The sequence below is a fragment of the Xyrauchen texanus genome, chromosome 3 (genome assembly GCF_025860055.1).
Source record: "Xyrauchen texanus isolate HMW12.3.18 chromosome 3, RBS_HiC_50CHRs, whole genome shotgun sequence".
Lineage (NCBI taxonomy): Eukaryota > Metazoa > Chordata > Actinopteri > Cypriniformes > Catostomidae > Xyrauchen > Xyrauchen texanus.
Window position 1 is genome coordinate 50,341,453 of NC_068278.1, and position 18,947 is coordinate 50,360,399.

The 18,947-nt window shown below is 38.0% G+C and overlaps 1 protein-coding gene across 1 annotated transcript in view; it reads left to right on the forward strand.

Moving 5' to 3' along the window:
• LOC127627899 (polypeptide N-acetylgalactosaminyltransferase 9-like) overlaps window positions 1–18,947 on the forward strand; it is a 165,415-nt gene that overhangs the window by 29,516 nt on the left and 116,952 nt on the right. The window contains exon 2 of the mRNA XM_052104509.1: window positions 979–1,159. Within this exon, the coding sequence (XP_051960469.1) occupies window positions 979–1,159 (181 nt within the window). The remainder of the gene's footprint in view (window positions 1–978; window positions 1,160–18,947) is intronic.

An 18,947-nucleotide genomic window follows, 5' to 3' on the forward strand; every position in this document is an offset into this window, starting at 1 on the left:
TAGGGCAAACACTGGAGTAGGGCAAACACAACATCACGCTTCATTACAATTCAAGGATTGACCCAGACTGACAAAACTAAAGAGTATATATACACTTAGGATTAAACAAGGGAATGACACACAGGTGGGGATAATGGAGTAATCAGGGCAGTGACTTATGGGAAATGTAGTGAGGGAGAGAACTTCAAAATAAGAGTCCTTGAATAAGGTGCAGACAGACTTTGACAGCACCATTTAGGCTTGGGTTTATCCTAGATATACTGTATCATACCACCATAATACAAATAATTGTGCAGAAAACACATGAAAATAAATGGTAGAGAATGTGTAGAGACTACAGTAAGTGTAGTACAGTACAGAAAATAAATGCAGACTATTTCCCATAATTATGAAAACAAACAGTTTATTTTATAGAAAAGTAGTTTAATTGCTACTAAGTACCTCAAACAAAAATCTCTATGTCTTCATGTCACTAACCTGGCAAACTTTGGCATATCCAATGATGATTTAATCCTCAAAAGCTTGTATCAATTCGGTACCGTGTAAACATGGCTTTAATACTGATAGATGGACTGATATAAAAATCCTGTTTGCCCTTACTGACAGAAGTTGTGTAAAACCAGCAAGTCAGATTAGCACTTACTAAAGCCACGTCCACACTAATATGTTTTTATTTGAAAACATATTAATTTAGCTACAATTACACCTCTAATCCACACTAGAACGCTAGAACGGTGTTTTCCTCCATCAAAACTTGAGTGTTTCGAAAATGCTCTCTGTTACCATATACTTTGGAAAACGTTGACATTTAAGAAACTGAATACTGAGTTTTCAAATTATTAGTGTGGATGTGGCCTAAGTTTTGTGTGCAAAATGGATACTGAATGGATTGTGAACGGCCTGTAGTTGTGCCTTCTGGTGCTGAGACTACTGTCATGTTAACTATTATGTTAAATATTTTCTCCCAAAATCCTGCAGGTCTTGCCAAGCCCATGGGTCTGGTCGAGGGACCTGGAGGTCTTGGACAGGGCGGAGCAGCGGCCACACTGGGGGAGGACAGCCGAGAGAGTGAAGGGAGATATGAGGAGTATGGCTACAATGCCCAACTCAGTGATCGCATCTCCCTGGACAGGAATATTCCAGACTACAGGCCGAAAAAGTGAGTGTGCTGCAGTAACTTTTAACACAGAATATGCTCTTGGAGGTTGAGAAAAGTATAGGCGTGTAGGCGAGCTGCAGTGTGTGCGCAAAAGCATTTGTACTAGTCCGACAAACATACCTATTAAAAGTGCTGATATTCATTTCTGTAAAATGTGTTACATTGTCAAAAATTACAGATATTGTCAACCGTTAAAGACATTATTTACCTGAGATGTCTTGTACAGTATATGAGATGTAAAAATCCACACAGATCTGTCCCTGTTGAAAGAACATCTTAATCCAGGTGGATTGCTGGTCTTCACTGGTTTAAGATTGTTTAGCTGCTCTACCAGCCTGGCCAAACAGGTGTTTAGGCAGTTTAGATGATTGGCAAGCTCCTACTGGCTTTACAGGCTGGGAGACCAGCAAACCACTAGTTACTAGTTTAGGCTAGTTTAAACAGTTTCTCCACAGCAGAGTAAAGCTCTGTATTTTGGTTTAAAGGAAAATGGAAACTATTGGAAACATGCAACTGCAACAAAATACAACTTTGTTATGTGCTGCTTTGGCTAGTGATATTACAAAAGCCATGGCCCTTTAAAACCAACTACACTGCTGAGTAGATTTTTCAAACCATGTTATATAAAGGAAAAGGGTTTATAAATAGCCCAGTGGCTGAATCACTCCCCACATTTTAGCTTTACAACACCTTTCAGGACAGAATTCACATTAACAGAGTTAATAGCTAGCAGTGAATAATAATAAAAAAAAAACATTATGTTAGACAAAGGAAATATAACAATGTAGGAATAATATCCCTGCCCACTAGGATAGTGTTTATGCTAGGAATGTTTATAATGGAATAAGAGACCAGGGGTATTTTATATTGACAAGAGGCCTTAGAAACAGTCTTGGAATATTAATGGTCATATTAAGCTATTTTTAGAACATAGTGACATAGCACAGATCCATTGATTGAAAGGAGATAACGTATGCTATCTGGGGCATTAATATCTGTTAATGTGAAACAGGAAAGGAACAGACAGATGACACGAGATACGTCAATGGCTTATCCCCTAAGATTTTGTTTTGATTGCTGGTTGATTCCTCATTGGTCCTCACCACTTGGTTATTAGCTGTGTTGGGAAAGCGTCTTTGACACTGCAACTCCCCAAGCTGCTCTTAATTTAACAAGTAATTAAACTACAGGCAAGCTGCCCTTTTGAAAGTGTAGCTAGCAACTGCATTGAAGCTACTTAGGGGTAATTTAATCTTTTTAAACTATTATTACAGTTTTTACTGTCATAGCAGTATTTATCTGGGCCAAAAATAAAGAGGATTGCAGTTAGGGTGACAGCATTAAATGGATACATTTACACAAAATGCAACTGGAAAACACAAAAATGGTCTTTCAGGTATATCCCAGTATTCATCATGATCAGGAGCCACACCCAAACCTATGTCATGAGTATGGAAAACTTTTCTTCCCTGTCAGTAAGAAAACTTATTACAGTGCAAATCCCCCTGGAGCAAACTGGAGTTAAGTGCCTTCCTCAAGGACACAATGGTGGTGGCTGTGGGGATCGAACCAGTGACTTCTGATTACCAGTTATGTGCTTCAGCCCACTACGCCACCACCACTCCTGTACTTGTACTTCAGGAAGGGGTATATGCCAAAATAATAAACATAATACCCTCTATCTTCCTGCCTACTCTATCCAATCTGAAGTGCTACCTAATTTTATTATAAAAGAAAATACAATGAGTATACTGACTCCCTTGCTATCCAAACACAATAAGAAATGTAAAATAAAGAGTCAAAATTAAAAGGATCCCCTACACTACCATTCCTGTTTAATTTTAGGGTTTTACTAGAATTACTCCAGCTCATTCAGTCCAGGGCCTATGGTCAGCATGATGTCCCCAATATCAATTCCAGATGGCTTTAAAGACACCTTGACCATTTGTTTGCCTGCAGCATTGGCCATCATTGATCTGAGGAGAGGAACAATACAACAAAACACCAGCACAAAAATAACAACAGCTACTGCCATTATTATTCCTACTTTAGTAAGCCATTCTCCTCAGGATCCAAATAGGTTTTCAAACCATTTTCCAATATGTTGATCTCTCCCTGCATTCACAGTCACTTCTTCTTGTAGATATTTCAACTTTTTCATTGCTGTGCTAAAGGATCCACCAAGAGCTGTATTATTTGGGATATAAGTGCAACAGTCAGCTCCAAACAGTACACAGACACCACCTTTTTCTGCCAATAGCCAGTTTAGTGCTGTGTCAGTTTGCTTGTTGCAGCTAACTGGTCACTTTTAGGCCAATGCTTCATCAGTGTAAATAATGAATCTCTGCTGATTATAATAAATGTAATTGATCCATTCTGCATTCTTATTGGGTGTTATCCATACAAATATAGACTCAAAACCTGATTTTATTTAATCTCTAGCTTTAAATTATTGTGGTATTCCTCTTGGTTGACCAATTGCATCTATTTTTACATTAGGGTCAGGCTGATTTGCTCTTTTCACTCTATGTTTGTCCTGTACAGTTTTCTAGATTCAGTCTAGATTTCAGATTATTTGGGGTCCCATGTTAACATAGTTATTTCTTGCATTAGTCTTACTCTGGTGCATATTCCTTTCCAATTTATTGGTAATGTAGCCTGCAATCGTTTTCCGCCACAAACCCAAAACTAGTCTTCTGTGGGTACTGTTTGCTTTTTTGCAAAGTTTAGTTATTACATAGTGATAAGCAGATTTGAACAAATAATTTGGGGCTTGTACTAATGTAAACTTTCCTTTTAATTTGGCTGCCGCAAATGCTGTTCCATTGTGCGCAAACACACTTCTCTGCTCATATATTTCTTTGTCCAGATGCCAAATTATTGCACAATTGTCTTGAAATTTTGCCACATTAACAACTCCAATAGATTTGTTGAAGCACTCATATTCAAGCTTGACGTTTATATCATATTTTTAATGGGGTTTCTCTTTTTCTCTGATTTATTCTTATGTCTACAGAAGAATTGCAGCAATATGATTTGGATCTAGGAAAACCTATCCATTTAGTCCAATTTTAATTTAAAAATTCTGCTTGACTTAAGCGCTAAGAAATCTAGTGAAGCTCACGTCTGCCCAATAAAACTAACAAAGGAAACTTGTACAGATATCTTGTGACTTCAGAACTCTGAATAAATCTTTCTGAGGAAATACCCCCACATTTAATGGTTCTGGCCTGACACTGATATTAAGACCATCTCTGCAAAAGAGGCCCCTAGGTGCAGAGGTCACAAGCAATCAAGGACAGAGTGAACCAGCTTCCCTTGAGAGATCCTTCTGAATTAAAATGAATAAAACAACATCAATTCTATGAATCTTTATTCTGGACTATAATTAGTCATGAGATCCTCATGAGATCCTCATTATTCTGCAAACAGCATCTAGAAAGGAATCCATGAATGTTGTTCTTCGCTGAGTTAACCCTCTAAAATGTACATAATTCATTTAAACCCACACTTTATACAGTATCTGACCTTGCTAGATAATTCTAAAAATTAGTCTATGACCTGTTATCACTGTTATAACTGACAAATTAATGATTAGAGCATGATGTACCTTTTAAAATATTTGTAGTGATTTGTAATCACTTATAACTGACAAATCGATGATTGTAATCTTTAATCTTGTATGATTCATCTAATTCTACTAAGAATGGTAACTATTCAACTTGATAATATACCCTGACATCCAGGTTTCTCATAACGTGTAATGTATTATCCATGTTGTAAAACCAACATTTGTTACTTATACGTATAATATTCCTAAAAGCATGTCACATTTAGTATGTAAATGCTTGCTTGTTTACCTAGAGAATGTTGATGACAACAAATGTCATGTCTCATACACTGTTTTCAAGATATAAAAGTTCATGATTAAACATGCATTATTTTGAGCGAGAAGTTGTAAGAATCCTCCACACAAAGGATTGTAAATCAGCTTTGAAATGGCCAGACCAGTTGACGATGTGACTCTGAAAAGCAACTTCTGATTGGCTCAGGACACCTTTGGGTATGTGACCAATTTCAGTTCAAACCTTTCCTACCCAAGGAAGAACTCTCTTCTGCTGACCTTCTCTTTTGCAATGCTCCCTGGGAACCTGTTTCATGTTGTATGTGTTAGTTTTGTTTTATGAATTACAAAATCATTGCCTATTTTGTGTGCTTAACATTTGATAATAGCCAATTTCTTTGGATGCATCATGGCTGAAATGAGCTTGATTATTTGGTCACCGTGCTGAATTGGTGTCCCATCACTCTTTTTGAACCCTCTTTGTTTCAAAACTGCTCCAAATATATGGCATACTCCATGTGCATATGTGGAATCTGTATAAATATTAACAGTTTGATTTTTAGCCAGTAGACAAGTCAGTCAGTGCTTTTAATTCAGACAATTGTGCCGAGCATGGCTGTTCACAATGCTGCAACACAATTCGAACAACATTTGTATCTTCTCTCTTGACAATAGCATACCCAGGATGATTTCCTAGATGATCTCTGAAACATGACCCATCTACAAAATAATCTGCTTCTGTATCAATGATTGGTGTTGATTCTATATCTGGTCTTAGATGAGTAAAAGCTAGAGAGTCTATTACACATTCATGAGGTGTTCCCTCCCTTTCTAGAGAAATATAATTGGCTGGATTTATTGTTGTACATAATTTTATGGTAATGTCTGGATAAGTTAGCAGTGTTGAATATGTAAAACACCTGGCTTGAGTTAGAACAAATCAACCTTTATATAAACAACAACAAAATCTGCTATATATATATTAAATGGTTTAGTATAGTCTGGGGTTGCTAGAGCTGGAGCTGTCTGAAGCACTTTTTTCAATGATTCAAAGGCTATCAATACATCAGTATTCCATGTTAGTCGAGTTTAGACATTCTGATGCCCTGTCTGTCAGTATTTTGTTTTGTGTTGTGTTTTGGCCTCTATAGGTCATCATGTTGCTCTCATGCCCAGCTTTCCACTTGTAATAAGTGATATTAGGTTCACATGTGTTCATTTAGCTTTGTGTATTTAAGTGACTCTGTCCCCTAGTTTCTTTGCTTTGTGTTTAGTTGTTTTGAAGCCAGTTGCCTGAGTAAGTGTTTTCTAAACTCTTACTTTTTGTTGTTTTTTGCTCCAGTTGTGGATTTTTTTGCCTGAACTTTTTATTAAAAAATTCTTCAGCTTAACTTCTCAAAGGATGAGAGTATGGGTTGCGAGTCTGACTCTCATGCTGGAGACCCGAGTTCATGTCCCGGCTCTGACAGAAACACCAAACCAAACATTAACCCAGAAATGCCCAGCACTCAAGAGCTTTTCACTACCATAGCTCAGCATGAGTCCTCAGTCCCATGTCATGAAGCAGCACTAGTTCAACAGGAGAACTTAATGGCCAAGCATTTAAAATTATTTGCTGATATCATGACCTCTGTCCATCAGATCTTTTATTGGCTGCCTTCTACCCAAGCTACTGCCTCGACTGTCGCGTCTGTACCAACTCTGGGTCCTCAAATGTCAGTTCCCCTTGTCCCCTTGGGATTCAAGTGGGTCTTTGATCATCCCATCAGTGGACGAGAGGCATCTAAATGACTGCTGTCCCTCCAGCAGCGAAATCGCAGTGCTGCGGAGTAGGCCATTCATTTTCGCACCATTGCAGCAGGGAGTGGCTGGAACAATGAGTCTCATGGTGTGCTTTCAGAACAGCCTTTTCGAGGTGCTCCAAGAGGAACTTGCAACACAAGAGCCTTCCTGTGATCTCGAGACCCTCATTGACCTGACAGTCCAGCTGGATAATCGTCTGAGGGAAAGGAACTTGAGTCACCAGTTTTTCACACCTCCTGTCAGTTCAGTTCCCACAGAGAAGCCACCACCTTCCCAAGGATTTCCAGAAACCGCTGCATGAAGGAGAGGTGTTGCCTATACTATGGACTGCCTGGACATTTCCGTTCTGCCTGCCCGGAGCTCTCAGGTAATGCTTTGTCCTGTTCAGGCAAGGAAGCACTGTAATGGGAATTACTCACTTTGACCCACCTTCCAACTCAGGACTGATTCCTCCCCATCACACTCACTTGGGGAAATCACAAGCATCAACTCAAGGCCTTGGTAGATTCAGGTGCAGCCATGAACTTTATGGACTTATCTCTTGCTAGAAGTCTCTAGATCTCCCTTGACTTATTCTCTACTCCTCTGATTGTCACTGCACTGGATTGAAGACCCCTGGGTTCTGGGAAGGTAACCCTTTTAACCTCAATTCTTCACTTCTCCATTTGCCAACACCAGGAGGAGTTGTCTTTCCATCTGATACAGTCTCCTGAGTTCCGTGTTATCCTTGGTCACCCCTGGCTTCTTCACCATAACCCTCAACTTGACTGGTCCACTGGAGCAATCCTCAGTTGGGGTCCCACTTGTCATTTTACCTGTTTGATCCCGAGTTACCTTGACCCTATTCTCGAGTCTCAAGAATCCCTAGACCTATTTCAAGTCCCCACTCAGTACCACCACCTCAGGGCAGTCTTCAGTACAAAGGCCACCTCGTTACCACCACACCGCCCTTATGACTGCGCAATTGACCTGCTTCCAGGTACTTGTCCTCCCAGAGGCCGCATCTTCTCCTTGACTTCTCAAATTGTAATTCTAATTGGATTATCAGATTTTACTAAACCTACATCTGTATCATGTTGAGACAACAGTTCAGCAGGTACATGTTTTTCCATTTCTGACATCAGCTGTTTTTGAATCAAATTTTTATTTTTCTTTAGTAGTCACCACAACCCTTGGAATGCCTGTCATAGCAGTATAACACATAATTTGTAGGTATGTTTTATCTGCTGATTTGAAGATTAATGGATATTCTGTGGCTTCCCACTTTTTTCCTTTCTGCACTTCTCATCACTGGTCCTAAATATTTTGCCTGACTTCTCTTACTTTCCTATAAGGTAACACGTTGAACTGAATTTGGTATTTAAAACCATTTTTCAATAGTTACGTTGCTCCTTCTATTTTTCTATATTTCCTTCTATATTTATTGCCATACAATCATGTATTGTGAGAGGCCTTTTTTAGAGTTGCCACCACATGGGCCAAACCTTGCAACAGACTTCACAAAAAAACTAGATTTTAAGCAAAATTGCTTACCTGTGATTGCAGTCAGTGTATATATAAATATTTCAGCACACTCAACCACACACACACAGTCTAATCAGAGCCGCTGCCAGGGGTGGAGGAGTGCCCCGCCTTCCCTCAGAAACACGGAGGGGTCGAAAGAAGACCGCCATCCGTGAGGGGAGGAGGTAAGCGACTCCCCGACCTCCTGGAATGGTAGGGCCGCTGCCAGGGGCGGAGGAGTGTCCCCACGAGTCACCGGGAACGTGGAGGGGGCGTTCTGTCCGCCGGGGGTCATAGGTCTGACTCCGGTCCGCCCAGGGAGGAGTGGCTGGTGTCTGCCTGAGAGGGTAGAGGAGAGGAGGGTGGGGCCGGGCTGGAACAATGCATGCCTGGTCCCCAATCAGCCTGATGGGGGCACACGAGGGATAAAGGTGGCCGGTGACTACAGGCAGCTGCTCTGTGTTTATGTTTGCGTGTTTTTCATTCAGTTTATTATTAAAATTATTATTTATATTGTCAAGCCAGTTCTCACCTCCTCCTTTCCATTGTCACGCTTTACAGTCAAATTAAGTTAGAGACTAGAGAGGCCTTTTTTAGACTTACCACCATTTGGGCCAAACATTGCAACAGACTTCACAAAAAACACTATTTTGAGCAAAATTGCTTACCTGTGATTGCAGTCAATGCAAGCAAGCCCACAGTGGCTCCCCTGGCCCTGTGCCAGTCCCTTCGTATTTGCCAATTCTATGTTGTGAAGCATGGAAAACTTTTCTTCCCTGTCAGTAAGAAAACTTTAGAAGTCAGGAGTTCCAGGTGTCAAATGTTAGAGTTTATTGAGCATACCAACAAACCTGAGATGTCAGCTGAGTTCTGAATCTCTTGGTCCAGACCATCATCTTTTATACAGTTTGTTATCTGGCGTTATCTCATGTCTAAGCCCCTTTATTATTTTTGTAGCCAATGGATACTGTTCACCACCATTATTTTACAGAGCCTCTGACTTCTCTGAGCATAAACACTTTTAATAACCTCATATGCTCTCTCCTGGGTCACACAAAGTCCAGGCTATTCTATATAAGTACTTGTCTATGTTTGAAATAAAAAATATACTGTGATATAAAAAATATACTATAGCTACCCGAGCGATCAGTGCATTTTTACCATTTACTACAAGTTTCAGGTTATTTATTATTATCAGATTGTGAAACGTATATGAAGCATATATTTATCTGAGTATAAATTAAAGAATTCAACACTATATAACGTATTTAGGATGACTTAATATCAGCATCATAATTACAAAAATATTATTTATGTGTATATTTTACATACCTCTTTGTTATCCTTCTCGCCCAGTAATCACGTTATTATGTTTGTTCTTGCCTAATACTGCTTGTCATTTCGGTCATTTATCAGCAAGTGTGGCATACAATTTGCAGTGTAGTTAATGTTGTTTTAAAATGTAAAATGTGTCAACTACTACCATAGGTTCTTTCTCATCTTTCTGTATTTAAAATATTCATTTTAATGCTTTTTATTTGTTGTATGAAACTACATACTGATAAGTTTTTTAAAGCAGTCTTTGGTCATCTTATATAAATGACAATGCTGCAGTGCTGCAATAGCAGATGTCTTCTGGCTCTTCTGATAAAAAACATAATCATCGGTTGTTTTATGCCAAGGAGGCCATCGTCTGTAAATGTACATGTTTATTTTGACAATGTACATTGTGAGTATTATTTCAATTGATTTAACACTTTGTTAAATAATGTTATTTACATTTGTGCATTGTGTTGTGTGGCTATTTGTGCATGGCAATGTATTTCTTATACTTCAGAAAGTTAGTTTTATATTTGTTATAGTTATCATCCTCTCATTATTGTGTATATTTATGCTCAAGTGTTGTTTTCTTTCATAAAATTTACTTTTTTCTCATACTTCTTTACTGAATGTATCATTTTGTGTTTATATTGTAGTTTCACAAATTGACGTTGTGGGATTGAGTTTGAAAGTAAAATTCTTTGGCACGGACTTTCCATCAGGTCTCAACCTGTTTAACTATCTATCAAGGTGCAACTTACATTTTACATTTATGCATTTGGCAGACACTTTTATCCAAAGCGACTAACAGTGCAATTATTACAGGGACAATCCCCCCGGAACAACCTGAAGTTAAGTGCCTTGCTCAAGGGCACAATGGTGGTGGCCATGGGGTTCGAACCAGCGACATTCTGATTAACAGAATGTAAAATTAATACAATTTTAATTTGTATTACAATTTGGTATTTTAATTTTTTTTACTTTTGACAATTATTTTCAAAGAAAAAACAGATTTCATACAGCACAATACACACAACAACTAGTAGTGTATTAATACATGAAAAGTTGGGTACAATTTTCATTTATTTATTATTTTGTGTAGGCTAAGTCACTGACACCAAAAACAATCAGTCTTCAGCTGACTGAAAAGACAAAAACAGTTTCCCAACGCTCAATCAAAAGTCATCCAAACCCTTGCAGTCTTCATGTCTACTTGCACACTAGTGGCCGAACACCAGAAATATGTAAGACAAGTGGGTAAGTAGGCAAGACCAAAACTGTAATTGTGGGAATTGGAACAGGGCCAGCATTTCCTTGAAACTTCAATCTTAACAGCCACTGTTATTATTGGCTATCATCTTGCTGCCACTCGAATTCAGCCATATTTAAAACTCAATCGGAAGCGAATGAACCCGCTCCGCATCATTAGAAATCTAATTTAATGGGTTTACACAATGCATACCCAACACATTGCATCCAAATATATTAAACTGTTCAATCAAGAACAGCAGAGCCATAAACCATCAAAAGATCATGACATTAAAAATATTTATGAATGAAAATGGTTACCAGTTTTGCAGTTGGGTCCAATAGTGTTTTAACTGCCCCATACTTCAATAACTGTTCTTTTGCAAAGCTTGAATCATAGTATGACTGGTTCACAAACAATCCACGCTGATGCACACACATTAAGTATTATTTTGCAAATGCATCAAAACGGCCAAAGACAACCATCTAGTGCATGTTTACATACACCAACAATTAAAAATAGTGCAGATAGGTGCAAAAACACATCCAGAATTCTTTTGTGCTTAAAACAGCAAGATGCAGCGCAGCTGAATTAAACAGAATGGGGTCTCCTTTTCAGAGTTGTAACTTGACAGCACATCCTTTAAAACCAATGCTGGATACATGATAGTGGTCAAGATGTCTGTCTATTGCATGTTTATATACATAAATAATTCAAAATAGTCCAGATGGGTCCTCTTTGGTGTTCAGGAATAGTTAGTAGGCCACACAATGCCTGTTTTTCCTGTTTTCTCTCTCTTAGTACAACCAGAGTGCCAGTGGGTGGGGCCAAGGGTGTGATGATGTAAAATTAGGCATTGATGTTGTTGCTGTAGATGTAGTCATGATTTGAGTCACTTAGTGACATAGGGAAGTCGTGGAAGCAGAGAAGGAGGTATTTTTGCACTTTGGTTTCAATAAATGCTTTTATTGAATTTGGGATTAATATTTGAGTTCTGAAATTGTCAAAATATCAAGGAAATCTTTAGTCCTCATGACATGTCTCTTTTAAGTTAGTAACATTGCTACTTTTTTTTAGGTAATCTGAAACACACTGACAAATCAGCGGAACAAAAATATATCCTTGAAAGCTAATGCATGACATTTTAAAACCTATGTCCATGAAAACCAATAATGATTTCAAAAAGTTTTTTCGCAAACTGATAAGTCCATGTCTTATTTAAACTGTTTTGATAGAGGTTGTCTTTGCAATTCTAAAATTGCCTTTCTTGTTTTTATTTAAGCTGTGTATAAATCCCAATTCTCTCTTTCTCTCTCTCTCTCTCTGTGTGTGTGTGTGTGTCTTGGCAATAATGCTTGCTGGATGCATCCCTGATAAACACAATTATTCACGCTCCTCAACACAAACATGTGTTACCTAAGATACCTCCATCTGACTTTCACAATCCAACCCACTGCAAATACACTGCATTAGGGGAAGTTCCAATTATAACACACCTCTTGAAGTCCTACAGTTTGACTGGCCAAATAAAATGTTAGATTTTGTCCTTTTCTTTTTTCCAAAACAGATTTGTTAAAACTGATTGGATTCTAATTGGATGAGCCACATTCATGTACATTTTACAGTTTAAAATGGTTGTAATTTACATGACCACGCTGGCACTGTATACAAATGTTAATAAATTCTGTTTTATTTACAGTAAAAAATTAGCCTTCTGATACTTTATCAGGTATTTGTTAATCACTGTAGTAACTATGGAAGGGCACATGATGAACTGAAGTTCATCAATAGTTGCTCTTCCAGGAGCAATGACCAATAAACATATAGAGAAATTACTCAGTGTCACTCACACAAATATTAAACACCATCAGGGTAACACATGTGAGATTTAAATAATGCAGTAAACATTAACTAAATTACATCAACTATAAAACAGAACACCCCAATGTATGTAACTGATATTAAAAAATAAGATTAATCATTACTATTCCCATAAAATATAATTAAATGTAATGGGTCATGCAGGGAATTCTGGGAACACCCGATTAAATTAATTTTTTACTTTAAATTATTAACAATAATTTACTGTAAAAAGTGCATGTATTCTCTTGATAAGCATGTAAAATTTTACCATTAATTATACAGGAAAATCAACTTTTTACATCTAAAAAAATATAATTTTTACATAATTTTATTGTAAAAACTACTGTATTGTCTTTTAAAATATATATAAAAAATGACTGTATATTTTACAGTTAATATTCGTTAATCAATTAACATTTTATTTCTGTAGCATTTTTACAGTATTTTAACTGTTAAAATTACAGATTTGTTTTACAGTGCAGCCAATAGCATTGAACCTCAGGGTGCTGTGTGTTTATTTCGCCCATTTCCTGCAAACCGTTTTTGATGTGTTTCTTAGCTAATTGTGGAGTAGCGCTCCAAAGGTCTTTGATGTCCTGAGGGGCAGTGTAATTGATGGCCATTTCTCTTTTATGTATGTTTAATTTGAGATGACTGGGATATCTGGTTCTTCAGTCTCCCTGGTCGAAGGTCCAATTGATGTGTTTTCCCAAACAAATGATGCATATTTTAATGCAAGCACAAAAAAAGTAGCTTGAGAAATTTCAGGCTGACCTCACTTCAAAGTACTTGACGCAAATTAATTTACCACCCACCACAGAAAACAGATCGATATAATTACATCAAGGAGGCATTTTATTATTGACATGGGAAAGGATGAACAATGAAGGCAAGGAGACTGAGCACTCTAAAATGAATAAAACGGATTGGCACATTGTTTATGTGTTACTAGAGGTCTTCATGGGTCCACCCTAACCCGAGTACCTGAGACCCAACCTGGGACACATACGGATTTGGATCCACGTTTTATATGGTCAGTCGGGTCGGGTCCTGTCCCATTCTATTTCTGCGGATCCCGGGTCTGTTTAACATTATGAGTCGATCCGAGAAGACCCTGCCGTGATCAGACAGTGCTGATGATGATGGACGTCAAGGCACACGATAGCAAATAAGCAATGCTAACATTAGCAGCCATGGCAATGAGCGAGCAATTGTTATTATAGTTCAAAAAGGCAAACAGTCGAAGTTATCTTATACGAGATACAAAAAAAACTGCAAAGCTGATTCTAAACAAGTCAAGTTTGTCATCCATCACTGTGACAGCAAGTGGATGATTGAAGCTGAAATAATGAGTTGATTAGCTATGCTGATTCAATCAGCAAGAGAGGAATCACAGACAACCTGGATGTATTTTACCAATTTTACCAAGGAGAATGGATTGTATGCATCACAGCCAGGCACAGGGGAGAAGGCTACTAACGTTACATTTGGTAAGGCACAAAGTTTTGTTTTCACAACTTGTTAATAAATCAACTTGTTAAAAGCAATCGACTGTGAAATCGGTGTTGATCAGGTCTGTGTCTCCAGGCCAGGCCCGGGTCCCAGCTTTTAAAATAATAGACGGGTCCGGTTCAGGTCCGGGAAGTACATTTACGGGTCTCTTTGGGTTCGGCACAAATTTTTGGAATCAGGAAGACCTATAGTGTTTACCTGAACCCAGAAATACAGTACTGTGGTACTGGTAGAATTCCCTCTTTTCCTGTGGCTTTGATTGTTCACTAGTTTTGCTTCAGAACACAATTTTTACATTAAACATTAGGTGGTCACCCAGCGCTGCTAAAAAACAGCTTAAACCAACCAAAACTGGTTTGCCAGACTTTGCTGGCCTCCAAACCTGGTCAGGCTTGTCTGTTTGCTGATTTTACAGGGGGTTTTGGCAAAAGATGCTGGCTGACCAGTTAAACCAGCTAAGATTATCAAAAACAGTACCAAAATTTAATTTAGTTTTATAAACTGTATACATGAAATAAGTGCTTATTTAATTTTTTGCTATTTTATTTATCTAATTTCCTATCATTAAATTATTTACAGTATACCGGCTATTGGCAGCCCTATATTGTAAATATCGTATCGGAATCTGTATCGGTATTGGCACCCAAATATCGATCGACAACTAGAGATGACCAACCAGTTGAGAACCACTGGATTTGTGGCAATGAGATCAAAATGGTGTTTAGATGCATCAACTTCTTCATCACTGCTTTTCCTGATAATAAGATGTGATCAGTGAAAACATGGTGCAGTGACAAGGCAAATGATTATGTTTAAAATAGAGGGACGATCACAATCAGCAAGTTGCTCCTAGAATAAAAATGCCACAGAAAGGTTAGAGATTAATGTGCAACCTCATAGAGAGAAATTATTTAGTGAGAGTTAGTGAATAGAGTGAGAGATAGGTAGGAATAAGTCTTAATCTAGATGTCTTTTTCTGTCATGTCTTGTTTACAGGTCAAATTATGATAACTGGACTGGCAGCTTTAGCTCTATTTCACATGGATAAGTCCATCTCTCATCCTGTTACAGCCCGTAGCTGCTTACGTACCTGCTTCTGTCCACCTGTCCAAATTCAGACTTGAGCAATGGCCTAAATTGGATGTAGCAACTAGAGCAATAAAAGTGTACAATTATTTATGGTCGTGAATCTAAATAAACGACCAAAGCAGCTCAGCTCATATTGTGTGGGGAAAGTAGCTCTGTTGTTTGAAATTTGCATATAAATTCATTCAGTCCCATAAGTCTATGATTAAACAACCTACACTGCAAAAATTAAGTGTTAAAACATAAGGTTTATGCTTTAATGTGAATAGATAAAAGACAAAATACTCATAAATTAAAAATAAGTCTTTGTTGTTTATTTGCACAGACAGTTTGCAAAGTTTTGCCGCCCGATTCACTAAAGGAATTATGTAGCCTGATTACATAAAAATGTACGTGACTGGCGGCATTTTTGCAAAATGAAATTGCTTGATTCATTGCACATATCACGCCAGTTGGGAGGTGAAATATCCACTGTGTGGCACTAAAAGTGAGACTAAAACATTCTCCCAAACAGAGTATTTTAAGGTATATGGTCTATTGAGTTTTAAACCTACCCTCCTCCCTACCCTAAACCTTTAGCCTAACCATAATGATAAGTGAATTTGTCCCCTTATGTCTTGTGCAATTTTGCTTCTCATATAAGTGTATCTTGGGTTAAGGGATATTTTAACTCAGAACAACACAAAGACACTGATAAAGAAAATGTCAGAAATCAGACAGGCTCAGGACCCAAGTGCAGAGTTAAAGATAAATGAATTTATTAATGCTAACAAAAGGGCAAAAATCAAACCAAAACTCCCACAAGGGGAAAAACAAACATAAACTACCCCGAAGAGGAAAAAGGTTATCCAGGCTGGGGTAGGGGAAACGGGTGAACCGGACTGAAACAGACAATAAACAGGACCTACCAACAATATCAACTGGAAACATACAAGACAAACTGGGACTGGACAGCACACACACGAAGACTAAAATAGGTAGAGAAATCAACAGGTTAACAAGACAGGGCAGGTGTGACTAATAATCTAATAATGGGCAAAAAAGGAGGCGGGGTATGATGCAAGTCAGAGAGACATGCGACGATACAGGAACAAAACAAAGCCATGTGCTCTCACAAGACAACAAATCTCACGAATGGCCTGAGCGCACATCGCCAAGAAAATAAGCCAATATTCGCTCATGCCAGCCAACAGAACAGATGAGAGAATGCGTAGCAATGCCAAACAAAGAGATGCCACGCATTCCCACACTAAGTAAACCCTGAGCGTACATTGCGAGGTAAGCGCCACACAATGCACGCAACAGGCGTCAAAATGAAACAGGACTCCTGTGCGAGAGTTCGGCCACACACACACCTGACACCTCAGACCGAAGTGAGCGACCCTCAGCACAACGTGAAGACAGCTCGTGACTCGGGGGTGCAGTGCAAAGTGAGCGCAACGTACATCCATGGTCACGAGAGACAGACATAGATTATTGATGCGAGTGCATGCAGCCAAGATGACAAGCGCAATGCACTCACCCCAATACAAGACATGGAACAAGAATGTCCGGATCCTGAAACTGAACCAGACAGAAGGGTCAGGATCCAGACACCATGTTCCAGACATGAGACACGAGACTGACCGAAGAGCGCACATTAGAGAAATACAAACCCGAAGCCATGAGTGTCCAGATCAAAAAAATAAACATTTACTTGTAATCACGCTAGGCACAGATGAGATAACGTCATTCAAATGTATCTTGTTAATATGTGCTCATTTACAGTTTTTTTAATGAGACAGTACCGCTTTTAGCATGTGTTAAAAAAAATGTATAATTGTAAATAGCACAAATTAAGCAATTAAACTATAAACATGTAACAAATAATAATACACAAAATATAATATCTTATTTATTTAATGAATACATGGATTTGTTCATTTTTTTAAATCCAAAATGTGATCAAAATGATGAAAAACTAATAAAATATAATTTGTATAAAAATAACATAAAATTATATATAAAACGTATCAAATTAACAGCATTATCTGGGAGAGAATTTATTTCATGTGTAAGCAAAAGGTACACTATAACCCATATGAATCGATATCGAAATTGCAACTGAATCAAATCGGGCACTTGTGAATTAGAATCAAATTGAAAGGGGAAATCTGTATAAAAATACAGCCCTAGATGTCACTGCACATTAAACTAGGATAGGATAAATTATTTTTAAATCAAAAGACTTCACACGTTACCAATTAGACAAACACATAATTTAACTGATATCATTCAGACTAAACTAAATCTCATATTTTGTAAGTCATTAGTCTTTTCAGCTGTACTGTACACCTGTTGCTTCCAAAAGTCAAAACACTGAACATCAATATTATTTACTAACAAAGACTATGTGACACGTTCACATGTGTGAATGTGTATGTGTGCATTCCTAAAAGGAACAAGGAAAGCTGTTAATCCAGCCAATCGGCTAAAGGGATTTTCTGTGGAAGATGGGCCAAGTTATGAAATATTATTGACATTTGGTGGTGGTGGTGGTGGTGCTGGGAGATGGCGAGTGTTGTAGGGTATGTACAGTGTGGATGAATGGATAGATTGATAGACTGATTTCTGAATTACTACAAAAAAATCTAAATAAATAAGTGTCAAAATAAAAGTGTTTTTCCCTAATTCCAATGGAGTGTATGTGGAAGAAAAGTGGAGTTAAGTGAGGAATATTGTGAGTAATTTGTTATTAATGGTGTTAGCTGCTGGAGGATAGAGGCTAATCTTATATCTGGGTGGCACAGCTAAATGTGATGGACAAATGCCATCAGTTCTTCATGGTAATGTGTCATGAAGAGTTTGTACAGTGCATTATCATCAAACATGTTAAATGCTTTAGCCAAGTGAATTCATAGTAATCTGACTTATTTGAAAAAAAAGATGTCAAATGAGAGCACTGGCCTTGGTGCAATTCAGATGCAATGAACACTTACCTGCTCCTCCTCAAATATGACCTGAAAATAATTTATGGGCGTTGTAATGAGGGAGATGGCCATGCATACGTTACGCTCCGGTATTACAAGCTCCACACTGATCGTTTTAGTGGAGCATTAGCTCTGTGGTTTGCAATTGTTATTTTTGCTGCATGAATGATAACTTAATCAGGACTGAATCAGAAAGATGCTTTAAACCACTCTTCATATATGGGGTGGGCAGTCTTATCTCATGGTAAGAGCCATTTTAAATCATGGTAATGGTAGATATCACTATATATATATATATATATATATATATATATATATATATATATATATACACAATGTTTTCGACTCTGATATGATTGTGGATATCTATTGTCTGGTTGATGCGAGGCCTTCTGCAAGGAGGACTCGCGACTCCCGTTGGGTGTGTGAACCGTAGAGCAGGGAGTGAGAGGCTTCCTCTGAACTTTTGGTGTCCCGAATTTCTTTTGTATCTTGAAAACGGTACAAGAGACAGGACATTTGTTGTCATCAACATTCTCTACATAAACAAGCAAGCATTTACATACTAAATATGACATTCTATCATGAATATTATACCTGTATGTAACCAAACATGAAAATCCCTGGTTACAAATCATA